Source organism: Bos mutus, chromosome 9 (genome assembly GCF_027580195.1).
Source record: "Bos mutus isolate GX-2022 chromosome 9, NWIPB_WYAK_1.1, whole genome shotgun sequence".
In the NCBI taxonomy this organism is placed as follows: domain Eukaryota; kingdom Metazoa; phylum Chordata; class Mammalia; order Artiodactyla; family Bovidae; genus Bos; species Bos mutus.
This window is the reverse complement of record NC_091625.1, coordinates 34,197,443-34,217,566: the sequence shown is the minus strand read 5'-3', so window position 1 is coordinate 34,217,566 and position 20,124 is coordinate 34,197,443. Positions and strand designations below refer to the sequence as shown.

The 20,124-nt window shown below is 37.8% G+C and overlaps 1 protein-coding gene across 1 annotated transcript in view; it reads left to right on the top strand.

Moving 5' to 3' along the window:
* Window positions 1–4,002: 4,002 nt before the first annotated feature.
* The window catches only part of LOC102279569 (amine sulfotransferase), a 37,445-nt gene continuing 21,323 nt past the window's right edge, over window positions 4,003–20,124 (top strand). Inside the window, exons 1-3 of the mRNA XM_005896868.2 lie at window positions 4,003–4,068; window positions 7,423–7,573; window positions 9,783–9,991. Coding sequence (XP_005896930.2) covers window positions 4,003–4,068; window positions 7,423–7,573; window positions 9,783–9,991 — 426 coding nt within the window. The remainder of the gene's footprint in view (window positions 4,069–7,422; window positions 7,574–9,782; window positions 9,992–20,124) is intronic.

The window sequence follows — 20,124 nt, the reverse complement described above, 5'->3', positions numbered from 1 at the left end:
TCCACAGGTTCACTGGATCACATTGAGTCCAAACGGATAAGCCAGGATAGTCTCCCAATTTTAATCAATGTCAGCTAATTAGTAACCTTAATTATATCTGCAAAATCCTTTTTTGCCTTGGAAGGCAAACACATGCATAGTTGTGTAGAATGGGGGAACTTCTTGGGAGAAGATTCCTAACTCTGCCTACCCCAGAATGTTAATTTGATTTAAGCCCCATAGCAAGAGCTCATCAGTTTCTATGAGGATGATAGAAATGCTAAGCTACCCCTTTGTTCTCTTGTCCTCTGCCTTTTAATGGGATGGTTAGAGAAGGAAATGGGGGCAATCCCCTTCTTAAGCAAACTGTCTTTCTCTCCATTTAAAAACTTTGAACCTTGGAGTAATGGCATTTATGAAGGCAGTATATGCTGTGTGGAAAAAGTAGGGCCACCATAAGGACCACTTCCAGAAAGGGGGAACCTTGCAACTGAGAATGGCAGGTCCTCCTTTAAGATGGACCTTTAAGGTGGCATCATGCTGAATCTTAGTTCCCCAACCCGGGATCAAATCTGTGCCCCCTGAAGCAGAAGCACAGTCTTAACCACTGGATGGCCAGAGAAGTCCCCCTTAGGGATTCTTTACCATGGACTTCAGTGAAGGATTTCTTTGCAATAAAGAACACACAAAAAAGAAGAACTTAAATGAAAAGTGGGAAACTAGTCAGATATGTGCAGTCTGACCAATGGAAAACAACGGGCTTGTGTGCTCAGAGGACCAGTAACATTATCAATAATCAGGACTATCGCCCAAGTATTACACCTCATACATTACAGTCCACAGTCCCAAGTGAGAAACCAGACCTCTCACCTGCACCCTGAATTCGTATCAATGGGAAAGAACCCAGGAGTCTGGGGGCATGCCACGAAGTTGGGATAAAAATGGTAATATAGAACATTAGGTTGTCTTTTATTATTTTAGTATAAAATACAAAAAAATTGGTAATTCTATAATTATAAATAAGTCTATAAACATTTCCAGTTTTAGAAATAAGGTATTATCTTACCACTGTGACGTATGTGTCTGTTCAAAATGTTAACTAAAGGCAAAATGAAAGAAAGGGTTTAAGATTCAAATTGTTCCAGAATTGGTCAGATGCAATATTTCAAGGCTGGTTCTGGTGTCCTTTTGACATGTCTCCAAGATTGTTTGTATACCTCTTTTCTTTCTGGTATAGTAAGATGATCCAAACTCATTTGCATTTTCTTTGCCCCATCTCTGTAATCAGTCATTTCTCCTGATTTCTGTAACTAGAGATTGGTATTGAGAAACCAAGATCTTGGTTTTATTTGTGCTCACTGCTCTGACTTTTCATAGCTTTTATGTCCCCTAACAGACAGACATAGGAAATATAAAATGGTACAGTCTGAGATGATATGAAATAATGTGCTCCCACTTACCTCAAAGGACATAGAAAAAAAAGATGAAGTGATTATTTGAAGTGAGGAAGAGAAACCAGTTACTACGTCACAACTATATAGGACTTTCTAAATTCTTTATTCCATTTTACCTTTAGTTAATATTTTGAACAGACAATTATTGTACCATCCAAAACCTTAGAAAGCTAAGATTTCAGTAAGCCTTGGAAAGTTCCATGGGAAAAAAGATGACTAATATTCTTACTTGCTACATGAACCGTATCCTTGTTTGGTATAGAGACAAGACAACTAAAACAACGTTTTTGATCACTGACACAGCACTATTTTTTTTAAACTTGTGTTACTGCAGACTAACCAAAAATAATGGGCGAAAGATCTCAGAGCATCTCAAAAGACACGTAAAGTATTTCGTTTAATGAAAATACATGTTGTACATTCAGAAATTCTTGACTGAGATATTAATTTTAATAACAATTCTTTTATCCTTGATTTTTATCTTTAAGGCTATGCCACTCTCACAAAATGGATTAATGTTTAATTTACAAACATTGTAAGAAACCAGATAGATGGAACATTTAGAAGCTTATCTCACCCTCAAATTAAACACTAGCTCATACCAGTGGAGATTTGTACATTGAAAGGATTAAAAATGTCCTTTAGGATCAAATACTGGGTTTAGTGGAAACCTGAGAATCATTATTGAAGAGCAGCTTATGCAGGTTAGCTAACAGAATATTGAGTGAAAACTCCAAAGAGATGTTTGCACAGATCTGAGACAAATGTTAATTATGTAGAATACAGAAAAGATGGGCCGAATCTTCTGTAACATCTAATAAAAAAATAAAGAGCAATGAAAGGCATCATTTAAGTGATGGACAAGTCTGGCAATTTTGAAAAATTGATTTAAATATTCAGTGAGTTAAGAAGGCTTTTGGATATTTCCATAGCCAGTTTTACATGGGATGATATAAAGAAATGAAGAATGCACACCTGCCCTCTGAGATATATCTAAACGATTTTACTAACCTCCCTTCAGGCCCAGCAAAGTTGTTTCTATAACTTTCAAATATTATACATCCTTTTGTGTGTTGTACTGTCCTCAAAGTTAAGTAAATATGACTTACTGGCCACATACATTTCTCTTTAGTATCTCCAACAGTTTTGACTACTTTACTACCGGGGTCCGCTCTGGTTGGATCCAGGGATTCCCTCAGGAGGACGGCATTGGCGATTAGAATAGCAAAGCAGAGAGATTTTAGAGGCTCATTATAACTGATTTAGGCGAAAAATCAATAAAGTTTGTGACACCGAACTTGCTCTGACTACGGAAGCCGCAGGCGCCCTCTCGAATCGCTGAAGGTACCCCACCTTAGGCACCTTCTCCAGTGGGTCTTAGAAGCCCAGGCAAGTAAGTGGTCCCAGAGGACCTCCATGCTCCAATTATTTTGGCCTGAAGGAAGATCAGAAGAGAAAAAGAGGAAAAGGAAACAAGAAAGAACGACACGGGGAGACCAAGCTTTGAGCAAGGCCTGTAGCTTTATTTTCAAAGGGAGCTTATATACCTTAAGTTGTGCATAGAGGATAATAGGGGGTATGAAATCATGCAAAGTCAGCAGTCTATGATCCTTATTGAGACCAGGCTTTATTTTCTGCAAACTTATCGTATTCAAATGGTTTAGGTGATTTACATCATCTTCTGGCCAGAAGGCCTGTTAACATTTTATGACTCTGATAAAGGTTTGTCAACCATAAGACTTATTTTCTCTAAGAGTAATTATTTTAAAGTTTGGCGCCATCCTCCGAAGGTGTTAGATAAAGTTGCATTCCTATAGGGCAGAGGTGCAGTGGGTTTACAACAAGGAAAGAATTTATTACCTTAAGGGTCTAAAGTTGTTAGCACCAAGGCCACTACTTATTTTTTCTATGTACCAATTATATTAATTAATACACTTTTAAGGATACAATACAGGGGATGTGGAAACTTGGCAGCAAGCATTGGCTCAGCAATGAAATCTTCTACTAGTTCTAACAATTTCTAACTCTCCGAGAGGCTCTATACTATTTGAATATCTTAAGCTTCCCGTGCCTCTCGGGGTTGGGAGACTGTAAACAATCGTTTGCGCGGCTGTAGGAGTCCGGGTAAACCTGTCAGGCAAGTTAGAGAGCCCTCTGAGGGGTTTAGATTGAAACACTCCTATTATGCCCAGGAGGCTCATTAGCTAGAGCTCTAAATTGATTCCTTCAGAGAAAAGGTGGTCGGGGATAGCCCCATGACTGTCAGAGGAGTTGGTGAAAGTCATGAAGCAGTAAAACAGACAGACTCTGGTTTTGGGGTAGATGATCAGGCACGCCCAGAGGGGCACCCCTTGAGTTCTGGCTCGCCTTGCCCACCAGAACTCTCCCACATGACCCTGTCATGGGTGGGGACTCCCGGCACTTTATTGCTTCTGAGCAACCTGATATCCTTTCCCTAATGTCAACAGAATCTTATTCAATTGATCAACACTGGGCTACCAGCTGACATTCTAGAACACTACTCATTGGTCAAATCAAACTCTGCAAGGAGTATTTCTTCCTCAGCAACATGTCAATCCCTAACACCCTAAGGTTGTATCAGAGTGAATCCTGCTTCATCAGTTCACCTCTAACAGTGAGTAGTAATAGGGGCAGACTTAGCCTCTTTCAAGTCTTACCCTCTCTTCAGCATACAAACACATTTAATTTTTTCTCCTCGGATTGCTGGGTTTTTCCCCCCTCTCCCTTTATTTTAGACTTCAGTGCAAGAATAAGGAAAAACAAGATGTCCTTTCTCTCTACTGTCACTTTCTCCTATATTCATCATGAAGATACATACAAGTCTTGCCAATGCTGAGATCCTGTATGAATCCACCCCATAACCAACTCTTCTCTTGCATCTGTGACAAACAACTCATGATTTTATCTTAAAGCTGTGCAAGACAGACTGAACTATTAATAGCAAAGAAGTGGTATTCAGAATGTTTGTGTGGACTGCCTGATACGCTTTCAACTTTTCTTAACATTCAGTGTCTGGAATATGTGTTTTCCAGGCGGTTGTTTGGGGCATTGTGGGGTGTCAGGTGGTTTGTGATATTGACTCATTTTCATCTTTGCTTGCACTTCAACTATAGTTTCTATTTATGAACTTATGCATTTGTCCATGTTATACAGTAAAAATGCTGCCACACCACACTCCACAGTATGAATTCTCCAAGGTTTTTCATGGAAACGTTGTGATGCCATGTCAAAATAGCACTGCAGATATTGAACCCATTCTTTGCAGGTTATCAGTCTATTCTGTTCTCAGTCCTCAATAGTTGAGGTTCTGTGGACTGCAACTTGAGTGAGATAACTACAAGCAGGTTGGTAGAACTCTAACTGAATCTTCAATTGAGAGGTAAATTGTTGTTGTTTATTCACCAAGTCTTATCCCTCTCTTTTGTGACCTCATGGACTATAACGCATCAGGCTTCTCTATCTATGGGATTTCCCAGGCAAGAATGCTGGAGTGGATTGCCATTTCTTCTCCAGGTGATCTTTCCCACCCAGGGATCGAACCCACATCTCCTGTATTGCAAAGCAGCATGCCCCAAAGACTTCTCTGAAAGTTGAGATAAAACATCAATTGAAACAAAGATAGTGAATTAACATTATTTTGATTCTCATTTTTGGAAAGGCTAGGTTGTTAAAATGCAGATTTCCAAGTTACACTCCCCAGAAATTCTGATTCTGCCAGTCTGAAATAGGGCCTACAATATGAAAGCTTGTCCAGACTCCCGGGTGATTCTAATACAGGTGATTTTTTTTTTCTCTTCCTTAGCAAACTAAGCCCAACTTTTATTTCCCTTTAATGATAAGGTGGTCTTTCTCAGGTGGTTCAGTGTAAAGAATCTGTAGGCAATGCAGGTTCAATCCTTGTGATGGGAACATCTCTTGGAGAAGAAAATGACTACACGCTCCAGTTTCCTTGCCTGAAAAAACTCATAGACAGAGAAGCCTGGCAGGCTATCGTCCATTGGGTCAAAAAAGAATCAGATACCACTTAGTGACTAAACAACAACAGCAGTGATCAAATGAGTTAGATTGTTTGAAAGGATTAAATGTTGCTTTGTGATTAAGCTATATTTGCAAAATTTTTAACAAATTCATTTTCTTAGTATGCACAGAAATTTTTAAAAAGTACATACCTGAAATATATGCTGGCTCTAAATATAATATTATTAGAACTTCTTGGATTCCCTCATCTATTTAACAATTAGGAATAGATTTCTCCCTAATAAAGGGCCCCTGGACAAGGGCCCTGTCCTTTCCTCACTCAGACCCATCAGCAAATCTTACTTCCTGACAAAAAAAAATATTAATAGTAAAGTCTTAGATATGTATTTAAAAATAGAATAGATTTCTCTGCCAGAGCTAATGAAGAAATGTTTGGCAGGAATGATTTTCGAAGATGTATCTTTAGACTGCTTCCAATTTTTGCTTTCATTTTCTTTTTTAGACTTATTTCAGGATTCTGATTAAAAAAATACAAAACTTCTATTGGAAAATACAATAATTACCAAATAGTATCTTGCAACTATATGAAGGAATATTTCCAGTGTAAATCCAATTGGTATTTCTCCCACACAACATATACCACAGTTCATCTGATAGAGCATATTAAATCCAAGAACCTCAAAAGCTTCTTTCAGACACAGTAGATTCTTCATGTTCCAGAAGAAAAAGAGAAGTTAAAAGTACATTCATTAAAGAAATGTCTACTTCTAAAACAATGAAAAGCATGTAATGTGTAAACATATAAGATCATAGGAAACTGTATGATAAAATGTTTAAGACCATGGACTCTGTTGCCAAATTGTCTGGCATCAAATTGAAAGGTTGTTGCTGAGCCGTGAAAGACACTGGGATTCTTGGCCTCCAGAGGAGAACAATTCAATCTGAGGCCAGCAACAAAGTTTGATTGCTCAGAGATTTTGTGTAATAAAGTTTTATTAAAATATAAAAGAGATAGAGAAAGCTTCTGACGCAAACATCAGAAGGGGGCAGAAAGAGTGCCCCCTGCTAGTCTTTAGCAGGATGTTATATAGCTGCTAGCAGTCAGCTAATTAAAAAAGGAAATGTTTCAAAACTCATGAATGGCACCAGGCCCCTCACCCACAACATGCATTTTGAGATAACATTGGCACAGTGTGAGTTGTCCTGGACCATAAAAAGATTGACATGAATCTTGAAGAAACGCAGGTGTCCAAGCAAATACAGTCTCATTAACATAGCTTAAGAGAACATTTGGTTGAGTAAAACATACTGGTTTGTCAAAGTCAGTTCTGAGTCATAGGCAAGACCTGACTTGAAGACAGAGTCTAGGATAAATACATAGTTCATTAACATAGCTTAAGATAAACATTTCCATAAGAAAAATGCATTGGTTAGCTCGAGGTTTGAGAAAAGTTAAGTTCTGGTGGAACCAGGTGTTCTCCTTACGTCAACACAGAATTTTTAAAAGAAATCTCTTTTTAAAAGAAACCCCTTTTAAAATTTCTATAGAGAAGGGGGAAATATCTAACACTTGTAGTTTGTTTCCTCCTGCTGCTTAAGAGAGAGAGAAAAAACGTCTAACATTTGCAGCCTATTTCCTCCATTTCAAGACCCTGGCCTTTCTGCCTGTTGCCCTCTCAAAATCTTGCAGCTCTGGTAACTGGGCCACCTTAAGCAGTTTGCTGATTTACTCACCTGTATGTTTGAAATCATGATAATATTGCCTTCAAGGCAACCACTTTAACTTAGCATCTTCCTTTCCCCATCTTTAACACAGTGGTAATAACAACATCTCTAGCAACAAAGGGTTCCTGTGAAGATTAAATGATATACTATATGTAAGCTGGTTTCTCTAGTAAACGAGTTGATCCATATTGAAAATTCAGGAAGTCTTAGTCATCATTGTAAATACTAAGGATTCGAATTGTATTTTATCTGTTTTTACTTGTAGGTGATGATTATGGATGGTGACGACAAATATTTATTGAAATTTAAAGGCTATAATTTTGCACGTCTTTTTGTTGATATTAACTTTCTAAAAAATCTAGATGACTTTGAAACTAGAGATGATGATGTCTTCGTCATTACATACCCCAAATCTGGTAAGTCTGAGTAAGTCTGCCACCTGTTTCATTCTTTACTCTGGTTTGGTAATACATGTGGACAGATGTACTCTTATCCAGACTTTGACAGTAGCCCAGCCAACAATTAGGTAACCATTTAGGATCAGAAGAAGGGTTAAACAAACCTCATGTGTCTATCTTATAAGGTCATTTGAAATGCTTATACTGTCATCTCTGTTAGCACCTATGAAGAAACCAAATAGGAAGCCAATAGCTCACCAGGCTCCTCCGTCCATGGGATTCTCCAGGCAAGAATACTGGAGTGGGTTGCCATTTCCTTCTCCAGGGGATCTTCCCGACCCAGGGATTGAACCCAGGTCTCCTGCATTGCAGGCAGACGCTTTAACCTCTGAGCCACCAGGGAAGCCCTCAGGAAGCCAATAGGAGATACTTATTAAATGCTGCCCTTGGTCTGAGAATGAAGAAAATACATTTAAAAGAAAAAAACAAAACAAAACAGGATTTTTATTAGGAGCATATCTCAGCCAGAACTAATTCATGTTTCGTAGTTCTCTAATTGATTTGTACTTCCATATAATAAGAAACCCCAGTAGCTCAGACGGTAGAGAATCTGCTTGCAATGCAGGATACCTGGGTTCAGTCCCTGGGTTGGGAAGATTCCTTGGAGAAAGAAATGGCAACCTACTTCAGTATTCTTGCTTGGAGAATTCCATCAACAGAGGAGCCAGGCAGGCTACAGTCCAGAGGGTCACGAAGAGTTGGACACAGTTGAGCAAATAACACTTTCCATATAAGAAGAAAATAAATTTCTCTAGGACAAATTGTCCTCAACATGAAATTTTTACAACTTGTTTTTTTATATTGGGCTTCCCTGATGGCTTAGATGGTAATGAATCTGCCTGCAATGTAGGAGACCTGGGTTTGATTCCTGGGGTGGCAAGATCCCCTGGAGAAAGGAATGACTACCCACTCCAGTATTCTTGCCTGGAGAATTCCATAGACAGAGGAGCCTAGTGGGCTACAGTCCATGGGGTCCTAAAGAGTCAGACACAATTTTTCATATCAGGCAATTTTTTATATTACACTGTTTAGAACATAAGATGACTGGGGCCAGTGAAGCAATGTTGTATGAAGTGAATAATGGTCTCAAAGACACATTGGAATCTAAGTCAATGGAAATAAAAACATTCCTGATTTTTATGAAAATACTCCAACTCTTCCTTTTACCATCTACTTTGAAATTCATGACCTTGTTTACTTCCCTGAAATAGTAATACATCCCTTTACCCCTGGATTCTCCCACTCTGCACAACTTATTAACACCTCTGATTTGGTGATTATTTTTCCTCCCTTAGTTATCAGTGGCATCTCAGTCTGCCTAATTTTAGTTCAAACACTGAAGTCCATATCTAGTTTTTCCTTTATCCTTAATTTTGCCCAAGTATTTTGTCAAGAAATAATAAGTAAGCAAAAAAAGTGAAAGAGGTCTTGAGCTCTTAATTTGTCTATTCTTTTAAATGACAAAACTTCTATATGCAAGACAGCAAAAGAGACACAAATATAAAGAACAGACTCTTTGACTCTGTGGGAGAAGTCAAGGGTGGGATGACTTGAGAGAATAGCATTGAAACATGTGTATTACCATATGTGATATAGATTACCAGTCCAAGTTCAATGCATGAATCAGCACACTCAAATTGGGTGCACTGGGACAACCCTGAGGGATGGGATGGGGAGGGAGCTGGGAGAGGGGACTCAGGATGGGGGACACATGTACACCCATGGCTGACTCATGTCAATGTATGGCAAAACCCACTACAATATTGTAAAGTAATTAGCCTCCAATTAAAATAAATATATTAATTTTTTTTTTAAAGAAAGGAGACTAAGGAAATGGAAACAGAGTTAGTCAGAGAAAATTTTGGAAACAGACTTTACTTGAAGTAGAGGAAACCGAGCTGAAGGATGAATCTGATTCACTATTATTATGGAATCAGAACCCCCACAGCTCTTCAGAGTGAAAAAGGAAGTAAAACCCTTGATATCATCTCTAATAATTTTAATGTAAAACACAAACAAACAGAAAACTTGGACAAATTCACTGATGTCTTTAAGGTGGTAAAAAGAAAGAAACTGCTTCAGATAGTTTTGAGATGGATGGCATTATTATTGACATTTATTGTTAAAAATTAATTCAAGGTTGAAAACAAGATATATATTTTTACAGGTACCATTTGGACTCAGCAGACATTAAGCTTGATTTACTATGAGGGACATCGTAACAGAACTGAAATTGTGAACACAGCTGACAGAAGCCCCTTCCTGGAATACAATCTACACAAAATAGATTTTGAGAAGAGACCATCCCCTCGCCTCTTTGCTTCCCACGTCCCGTACTATTTAGCACCAAAAGGTCTCAAGAACAAAAAAGCTAAAGTATGTCGCACAAATAGCTCATGAACCTTTTGAACAAATAAAAATAGTTTCTTTACATAATGTCCTCCCAAACCCACTCATTCACATTCCTTCTAATGTGATTATTATAATCTTTGTGATATTGTTCTTAGTCTCCCAGTCCTGTCCGACTCTTCACAACCCCATGGATTGTAGCCCATCAGGCTCTTCTGTCCATGGGGATTCTTCAGGCAAGAATACTGGAGTGAGTGGGTTGCCATGCTCTCCTCCAGGGGATCTTCCCAACCCAGAGATTGAACCCAGGTCTCCCATGTTGCAGGTAGATTCTTTAGAGTCTAAACCAACAGGGAAGCCCATGACTGCTGGAGAAGCCTATCTCTTCTCCAGGGGACCTTTCTGACCCAGGAATCAAACCAGGGTCTCCTGCACTGCAGGTGGATTCTTTACCACCTGGGCTACCAGGGAAGCCCTGGTACCTCCTATACCCCACCAAATAAAAATATTACTTTACACATTAAAGCTATATATGAAATTTTGCAACAAGCAGTCTTATAGATCTTCACACTTTTTTTGTTCTGGTGAAGTGTTTCCCTAAAAGTGAAAATTTCAGCTTTAGATGACCAAATTTTTAAATGTTGGTAGGTATTATCTATTTGCCTTATAAAATCTATCACTGACACTTCATCAAATAGCATATAAGAATGTTTTTTTCCTTACTCACCAAAGAATGAAATTATAAATCTTTGCTAATGCGTTAGGTAAGAACTATCTTATTCTTGAGTAACTGTAGTCCTTTTGGTTTTAGTAAACTTGAGCCCCTTTCTGTTTATTTCCAGGCCTTGAAATATCCTTCATATCCTTTGCCTATCTTTCTTAAAATTTGTCTTTATTTACTGTTTGCTTGAAGCATTTGTATGGGGTAAAAATTGTTCCACTTAACAGTTACCTTTAAAACTTGTTGAATGCATTTAATTTCATGTAACCAACTTAACAATTTTTCCTTCATAGTATCTTGCTATCGAATTTTGTTAATAAACACTTCCCAGCTAGAAAGATTGTGCAAATACTTTCCAGTTTTCCTCTCTGTTTTTATTTTTTACATTTAATTATAAATTATATCAGATATCACAGGTGATTTGAAATATGACTATTGGGTAATAATTGCCAATGGGATTGGCCAATTGATCCAATATGATTTCAGCATTTAGTCTTTCCCTACGGTTTTCAAGTCTACATTTTGATATGCTATTTCCATATTTCCCTCCTCTGACTATTCATTCTGCATTCCCAAAATTAATAGATATATTTAATATGTGCCCATTCTTCACTGTTTTGAATGATGTAACTGATACAATCCCATGAAGTTTATTCTTTAATATGTTAATTTCCCAATAATATTAAATGCTGATTAACATTAATAAAATAAGATTAAGTCTGAGAAATCATTATCATAGCTCTTTTCCAACATTCCATCCAGCAATATTCTATGGCTCTTTATTTATCAGATATACATTCGTGTCTGGGCTTCCCAGGTGGCTCTTTGGTAGAGAATCTGCCTGTGAAGCAGCAGATGTGGGTTATATACCTGGGTTGGGAAGGTCCCCTGGAGAAGGAAATGACTAACCTCTCCAGCATTCTTGCCTGGAGAATCCCCATGGACAGAGAAGTCTGGCGGGTCACAGAAGTGCTGGACATGACTCAGCAACTAAACAAAAAGAACATTTGTGTCCACCACAAGTGTTATGATGCTCTTTGTATGCTTCCTACATTTTTTTTTCGTGGATTGCCAGATTTTGGTTTAAATTTTACACACGTAATTAATTGGTTTTCATTATTGCCTTCTCTATTTAGCTATTACTGTTATAAAGTAAATGATACTGATCTTGTTACACTATTATATTTGGCTCCACAAATCTCTTCATTTGTTTTATTAATTTTCCCTATATTCTCTGAAATACATTTTATTTTAAAATAATAATATATTCTATATTTCTCTGCTTTTCAATATTTGTACTTCTTTCTTTTCTGTTTCAGGACTTAAATATCTATAGAAAAGAAATAGAATATTGAGGTGATGAGAAATATTATGTCCTTGACTGACATTTTTTTGTACACTTTTCTTCATTTTGTTTTTTGTTTTATGTTGCAATGATTTTGAGGTACACAATGCTGAGAAATACTTTTTCCCCCTTTCTCAGTTCTCTTGAAATTTGAATTTTGTTCTTCAGAAAAGTTCTAATCACTTAAAAATCCTTTTTTGGCACCTGAGGTACAACGTTCCCTCTTTCCCACCTTTAAACTAAAGCAAAAAGAAATTGATTAGATATTTACTAATGCTTTATTTCTGAGATAAATCTTACATTTTTATATTATTGTACTTTATTAACATTCTGCTGGAAGAATTTTTTTTTTCAGGAAATTTTATCTGTAATTATTTTTTAAATAGACAGTTTTCTATGATATTGAAAGATATTTGATTTTAATATCATTGTAAGTCAATTTTGTAAGACAAATTTTGAAGCTTTTAAAATTTGTTTAGTTTTTCAAGTATTTTAAAATTACAAATAAGAATATTTTGAAGATTTAATTAAATTCCACTACAATATGTCTCATACTGATAGCTCTATAGTTCTAAAACATTTTCCCTTTTGCAGTTTACTTCATGTAGCTACCTTTCCCTAAATCATTAGTATAATTTTATTTTCAAAGTAAATTATCACCCTTTCATCTATATTTCAAAACTGTTGAAAAAAACTGCAATGTATACGTTCATGAACTGATGAATATTTATCTAATTCTATGATTACATTTTATCATTCATTAGTAACAGTGAAAATTTTTTCGTTGTACATTCTTTGTTCTTTTTTTTGTACATTTTTCAGACTATGGGCATTTTCTTATTATATTGTTATTTTTTTGCTGCAAAGAACTAAAATTTTTAAAATAATTAATATTTTCCACTTCATTGATTTCTGCTTTGATTTTAACTTTTTCTCATATTTTGTTTGAATATATTTTTGTCATGTGATATCCAATATTTATTTGTTAAATATTGATATTTTAAAATGATGAATATCCATTTCAGCATTGCTATGGATATAATGTTGTTAGCATCAAAGTAACCTATCTTTTCATTTTTAATTTTCTCATTGGTCCAAATTATTCTGAAGAATTTTTATTTTCAAATAAAATGTTTATAAATATTTATAAAACTAAAATTGTTTTTCAGTGTTGATAATTAATATTAAGGAATAGTAATTATGGAATCAGGTAATGGTATAGTAAGAATTCTAAGTTTTGAAATACATCAAGAAGTTTTATGGCCAATTACATGTAGATCAATTTTTCAATGCATTCCATGACTACCTGAGAAAATAATGTGAATTCTCTGCTTGGGGCACCAGAAATTGAAAGTGTTAGTTATTCAGTTGTGTCCAACTCTTTGTGACCTCATGAACTGTAGTCTGCCAGGCTCCTCTGTTCGTGGAATTCTCTAGGCTCGAATACTAGAATGGGTAGCCATTCTTTGTCCAGGGATCTTCCTGGTCTAGGGATCAAACCCAGGTCTCTTGACTTGCAGGCAGATTCTTTACCATCTGAGCCACCTTGGGACACTAACACAAACATATAAAATAAATTTTGCTAAATAATATTATAAATTTATTATGTTAATCCTTTTATGCTTATGTTTGAAGATAAGTGTGTAAATTTTCATGATTGTAACTAAACTGAAATCTTTCCAGAGTTTCTAGACATTGTGCTATTCACATTTTTCTATTAATGCAGTATACAGATTCCTATTCTGTTGGTCATTAACCAATTTTTTTATTGTCCTATTAAAATATTTGGCTTTAAATTCTGCTTAGCTATATATTATCAATTGTTTTCCCCTTCCCTGAGATTTTGACATGTGCCTTTTCTTGTTCTTTATTTTCAATGTTTGTTTTTGACTGCTGTATAATGTTATATATTATGTAAGTAATTCTATGAGACCCACACTTTTCCTTCATGGAATACTTACCTTCTTCCATTATTCTATTATTAGAATACACCCTATCACGTTACAGTCTTGAGCATGTCCCGTGGTGCACATCAGCATGAGCTTCCCTAAGCACCCAAGAATAGAACTGCAAAGCCACAAAGTACAAAAATATTCAACTTCATAAAATGATGCTGTTTTCTTCAAAGTTGTTGTAGCATAAACAGTGAAAACTACAAAATATGAGTTTTTATTTTTCTTTTAGTATTTCTTTTCTATCAGATTTCCTGATTTTATCAATTTGGTGATTATAAGATGCTATCTAAAACTGATCTTAATTTCCAGTTATTTAATCAATAATGAAATTAAGCAGGTTTTGAAAGCCTTATTGCCCACAGTTATTTCTTATTCAGTGAAATTATTAAAGCTTTTGTCAGTTTTTTTATGTTACCTATTTCATAGAGATTTGTACATGTATCTTCTGTTTTATTTTGTTGTTGTTGAGTCTCTAAATCATGTCTGACTTTGTGGGACCCCATGGACTGCTGCATGCCAGGCTTCTCTGTCCTGCACTATCTCTTGGAGGTTACTCAAACTCATATCCATTGAGTCGGTGATGCTGTCCAATCATCTCATCCTCTGTCGCCTCCTTCTCCTTTTGCCTTCAATCTTTCTCAGTATTAGGGTCTTTTACAATGAGTAGGATCTTTGCATCAGGTGGCCAACGTATTGGAGCTTCAGCTTCAGCATCAGTCCTTCTGATGAATTCCGAGTTGATTTCCTTTAGAATTGATTGGCTTGCTGTCCTTGCAGTCCAGTGGACTCTCAAGGGTCTTCTCCAGCACCACAACTGAAAGGCATCAATTCTTTGATGCTCAGCCTTCTTTATGGTCCAACTCTCGCATCCATACATGACTACTGGGAAAAACACAGCTTTGACTATATGGACCTTTGTCAGCAAAGCAAGCTCTCTGCTTTCTACAGTGTCTAGGTTTGTCATAGCTTTCCTTCCAAGGAGTAAGCATCTTTTAATTTCATAGCTGCTGTTGCAGTCTGCAGTGATTCTGGAGGCCAAGAAAATAAAATGTAACACTGTTTCCACTTATTCTCCTCTATTTGCTGTGAAGTGAGGGGACAAGATGTCATGATTTTAGTTTTTGAATGTTGAGTTTTAAGCTAGCATTTTCACTCTCCTCTTTCACCCTCATCAAGAAGTCTCTTTAGTTCCTCTGCTTTCTGCCATTAGAGTGGTATCATCTGCATATTTGAGGTTGTTGATATTTCTCCTAGCAATCTTGATTTCAGTTTGTGATTCATCCAGCCTAGCATTTTGTATGATGAACTCTGCATAGAGGACTTCCCAGGTGGTGCTAGTGGTAAAGCACCTGCATGCCAATGCAGGAGATGTAAGGGATGTGGATTCGATCCCGAGTTAGGAGGATCCCCTGGAGGAGGGCTCACAACCCACTTCAGTATTCTTGGCTGGAGAATCCCATGAACAGAGGAGTCTGGTGGGCTACAGTCCATGGGTTGCAGTGAGACAGACACGACTGAAATGACTTAGCACACAGGCACTCTGCATAGAGGTTAAATAAGCAGGGTGACAACACACAGCCTTGATGTACTCCTTTTCAATTTTGAGCAATCCATTGTTCCATGTTTGATTCTCTGCCTTTTCTAAATCCAGCTTGTACATCTGGAAGTTCTTGGTTCACATACTGCTGAAGCCTAATCGCATGGTTTTGAGCATTACCTTGGTGGCATGTGAAATGAATGCAATTGTATGGTAATTTGAACATAATTCTAGATACTAATCTATTATTAATATCTGTGCTGCCCTTGGAGAAGGAAATGGCAACCCACTCCAGTACTCTTGCCTGGAAAATCCCATCGATGGAGGAGCCTGGTAGGCTGCAGTCCATGGGGTCGCTGAGAGTCAGACATGACTGAGCAACTTCACTTTCATTTTTCACTTCCATGCATTGGAGAAGGAAATGGCAACCCACTCCAGTGTTCTTGCCTGGAGAATCCCAGGGACGGGGGAGCCTCGTGGGCTGCCGTCTATGGGGTCCCACAGAATCTGACACCACTGAAGTGACTTAGCAGCAGCGGCAACTACTTTTCAGGATTATTTTTTTCTTGGAGGGGAGGGGTTTAATTTTCTGCAGGTCATTTATTACTGGTCTTCAATGCTCTCTTCTCACTGTACCCACTCATCATTTTTGATTCCTCTTCATATAACCATCTGTCACAATAAAGGCATGTTCAACTGTGTAGAGCGCTCACATTTTAAAATAGAGAAAGAGCACTAGGCACCACGGAGGTGAAGAGCTACTAAACTATGGCTAATTAATTGAGGTGAATGTGTGCTCTGTGATGGAAGCTCTTCCTGTGTGTGTGTGTGTTTTTTTTTTTACAGAAACTGTTGAAACCAGCTTTCCTGCATAATCTCATAATGTTTATTCTTTGTCATTTAATTAAAGCTGTCTTAAAATATTGCTAAACCCAACAGAACTCTTTTAAGTTCACTATTTTGTAATCTGTGATTGATACGTTCATTCACTAAGACATCATTTCTTCACTCATTTCATCAAAAATTATTGAATGCCTAATATGTGACAGACAGTAAATTATGAGAAAATGAAAAGTGAACCTTTATTCACACAGCTTATCATCTAACAGGAAAGACAGGTATTCCCAAACAAATATAAATAATTAAAAACTATGATAAGTAATATTCAGAAAAACTGCAGATTTCATATAAGTATAGAGAAGAAGAGGATCTGGTATCATCAAAGGTGCTAGGCAGTGTTTTCTGAAAAGAAGTAACCTGAAAACTGCAAGCTAATAAATTGGTTCAGTTCCGTTGCTCAACTGTGTCCGAATCTTTGCCACCCAATGAATCGCAGCATGCCAGGCCTCCCTGTCCATCACCAACTCCCGGAGTACACTCAAACTCATGTCCATCGAGTTGGTGATGCCATCTAGCCATCTCATCCTCTGTCATCCCCTTCTCCTCCTGCCCCCAATCCCTCCCGGCATCAGAGACTTTTCCAATGAGTCAACAGTTCACGTGACGTGGCCAAAGTATTGGAGTTTCAACTTCAACATGAGTTCTTCCAATGAACACCCAGGACTGATCTCCTTTAGAATGGACTAGTTGGATCTCCTTGGAGTCCAAGCGACTTTCAAGAGTCTTCTCCAACACTACAGGTCAAAAGCATCAATTCTTCAGCGCTCAGTTTTCTTCACAGTCCAGCTCTCACATCCATACATGACCACAGGAAAAACCATAGCCTTGACTAGACGGACCTTTGTTGAAAAAGAAATGTCTCTGCTTTTAACTATGCTAACTAGGTTCATCATAACTTTTCTTCCAAGGAGTAAGCGTCTTTTAATTTCATGGCTGCAGTCACCATCTGCAGTGATTTTGGAGCCCCACAAAATAAAGTCTGACGTATTTCCACTGTTTCCCCATCTATTTGTCGTGAAGTGTTGGAACCAGATACCATGATCTTGGTTTTTTTGAATGCTGAGCTTTAACCCAACTTTTTCACTCTCCTCTTTCACTTTCATCAAGAGGCTTTTGAGTTCCTCTTCACTTTCTGCCATAAGGGTGGTGTCATCTGCATATCTGAGGTTATTGATATTTCTCCTGGCAATCTTGATTCCAGCTTGTGCTTCCTCCAGCCCAGCATTTTGCATGATGTACTCTGCATATAAGTTAAATAAGCAGAGTGACAATATACAGCCTTGATGTACTCCTTTTCCTATTTGGAATCAGTCTGTTGTTCCATGTCCAGTTCTAACTGTTGCTTCCTGACCCGCATACAAATTTCTCAAGAGGCAGATCAGGTGGTCTGGTATGCCCATCTCTTTCAGAATTTTCCACAGTTTATTGTGATCCACACAGTCAAAGGCTTTGGCATAGTCAATAAAGCAGAAACAGATGTTTTTCTGGAACTCTCTTGCTTTTTCCATGATCCAGCGAATATTGGCAATTTGATCTCTGGTTCCTCTTCCTTTTCTAAAACCAGCTTGAACATCTGGAAGTTCACAGTTCACATATTGCTGAAGCCTGGCTTGGAGAATTTTGAGCATCACTTTACTAGCGTGTGAGATGAGTGCAATTGTGTGGTAGTTTGAGCATTCTTTGGCATTACCTTTCTTTCAGATTGGAATGCAAACTGACCTTTTCCAGTCCTGTGGCCACTGCTGAGTTTTCCAAATTTGCTGGCATATTGAGTGCAGCACTTTCACAGCATCATCTTCCAGGATTTGAAATAGCTCAACTGAATTCCATCACCTCCACTAGCTTTGTTCATAGTGATGCTTTCTAAGGCCCACTTGACTTCACATTCCAGAATGTCTGGCTGTAGGTGAGTGATCACACCATTGTGATCATCTGGGTCGTGAAGATCTTTTTTGTACAGTTCGTCTGTGTATTCTTGCCACCTCTTCTTAATATCTTCTGCTTCCATACCATTTCTGTCCTTTATCGAGCCCATCTTTGCATGAAATGTTCCCTTGGTATCTGTAATTTTCTTGAAGAGATCTTTAGTCTTTCCTACCACATTGTTTTCCTCTATTTCTTTGCATTGATCGCTGAGGAAGGCTTTCTTATTTCCCCTTGCTATTCTTTGGAACTCTGCATTCAGATGCTGATATCTTTCCTTTTCTCCTTTGCTTTTCACTTCTCTTCTTTTCACAGCTATTTGTAAGGGCTCCCCAGACAGCAATTTTGCTTTTTGGCATTTCTTTTCCATGGGGATGCTCTTGATCCCTGTCTCCTGTTCAATGTCACGAACCTCTGTCTATAGTACATCAGGCACTCTATATATCAGATCTAGTCCCTTAAATCTATTTCTCACTTCCACTGTATAATGTAAGGGATTTGATTCAGTTCATACCTGAATGGTCTAGTGGTTTTCCCTACTTTTTTCAATTTAAGTCTGAATATGGCAATAAGGAGTTCATAATCTGAGCCACAGTCAGCTCCCGATCTTGCTTTTGCTGACTGTATAGAGCTTCTCCATCTTTGGCTGCAAAGAATATAATCAATCTGATTTTGGTGTTGACCATCTGGTGATGTCCATGTGTAGAGTCTTCTCTTGTGTTGTTGGAAGAGGGTGTTTGCTATGACCAGTGCGTTCTCTTGGGAAAACTCTATTAGCCTTTGCCCTGCTTCATTCCATACTCCAAGGCCAAATTTTCCTGTTACTCCAGGTGTTTCTTGACTTCCTACTTTTGCATTCCAGTCCCCTATCATGAAAAGGACATCTTTTTGGGGTGTTAGTTCTTAAAGGTCTTGTAGGTCTTCATAGAACCGTTCAACTTCAGCTTCTTCACTGTTCCTAGTTGGGGCATAGGCTTGTATTACCGTGATATTGAATGGTTTGCCTTTGGAACAGAGATCATTCTGTCATTTTTGAGATTGCATCCAAGTACTGCATTTCAGACTCTTTTGTTGACCATGATGGCTACTCCATTTCTTCCAAGGGATTCCTGCCCACAGTAGTAGATATAATGGTCATCTGAGTTAAATTCACCCATTCCAGTCCATTTTAGTTCCCTGATTCCTGGAATGTCGACGTTCACTCTTGCCATCTCCTGTTTGACCACTTCCAATTTGCCTTGATTCATGGACCTAACATTCCAGGTTCCTATGCAATATTGCTCTTTACAGCATCGGACCTTGCTTCTAATCACCAGTCACATCCACAACTGGGTGTTGTTTTTGCTTTGGCTCCATCCCTTCATTCTTTCTGGAGTTATTTCTCCACTGATCTCCAGTAGTATATTGGGCACCTACCGACCTGGGGAGTTCCTCTTTCAGTATCCTATCATTTTACCTTTCCATACTGTTTATGGGGTTCTCAAGGCAAGAATACTGAAGTAGTTTGCCATTCCCTTCTCCAGTGGACCACATTCTGTCAGCCAAGCTAATAAATAAGTATTAACAAAAAAGAGATGGGGGGAGAAGGAAGCCAGGGAAAGAGAATGTGCAAGTTTCCTGATACATTAATGTGGATGAAAAATGAAGGAAGAAGAACAGGCAAAGTGAAAGTATTAAAAGATTGAGAGGTCAATAAGAGTCAGGCTGCTCAAAGACTAGTAAATGATGGTGATTTCTTTCAGCTTAAAGGCAGTAAGAAGTCTTTTAAGAATCACCAGA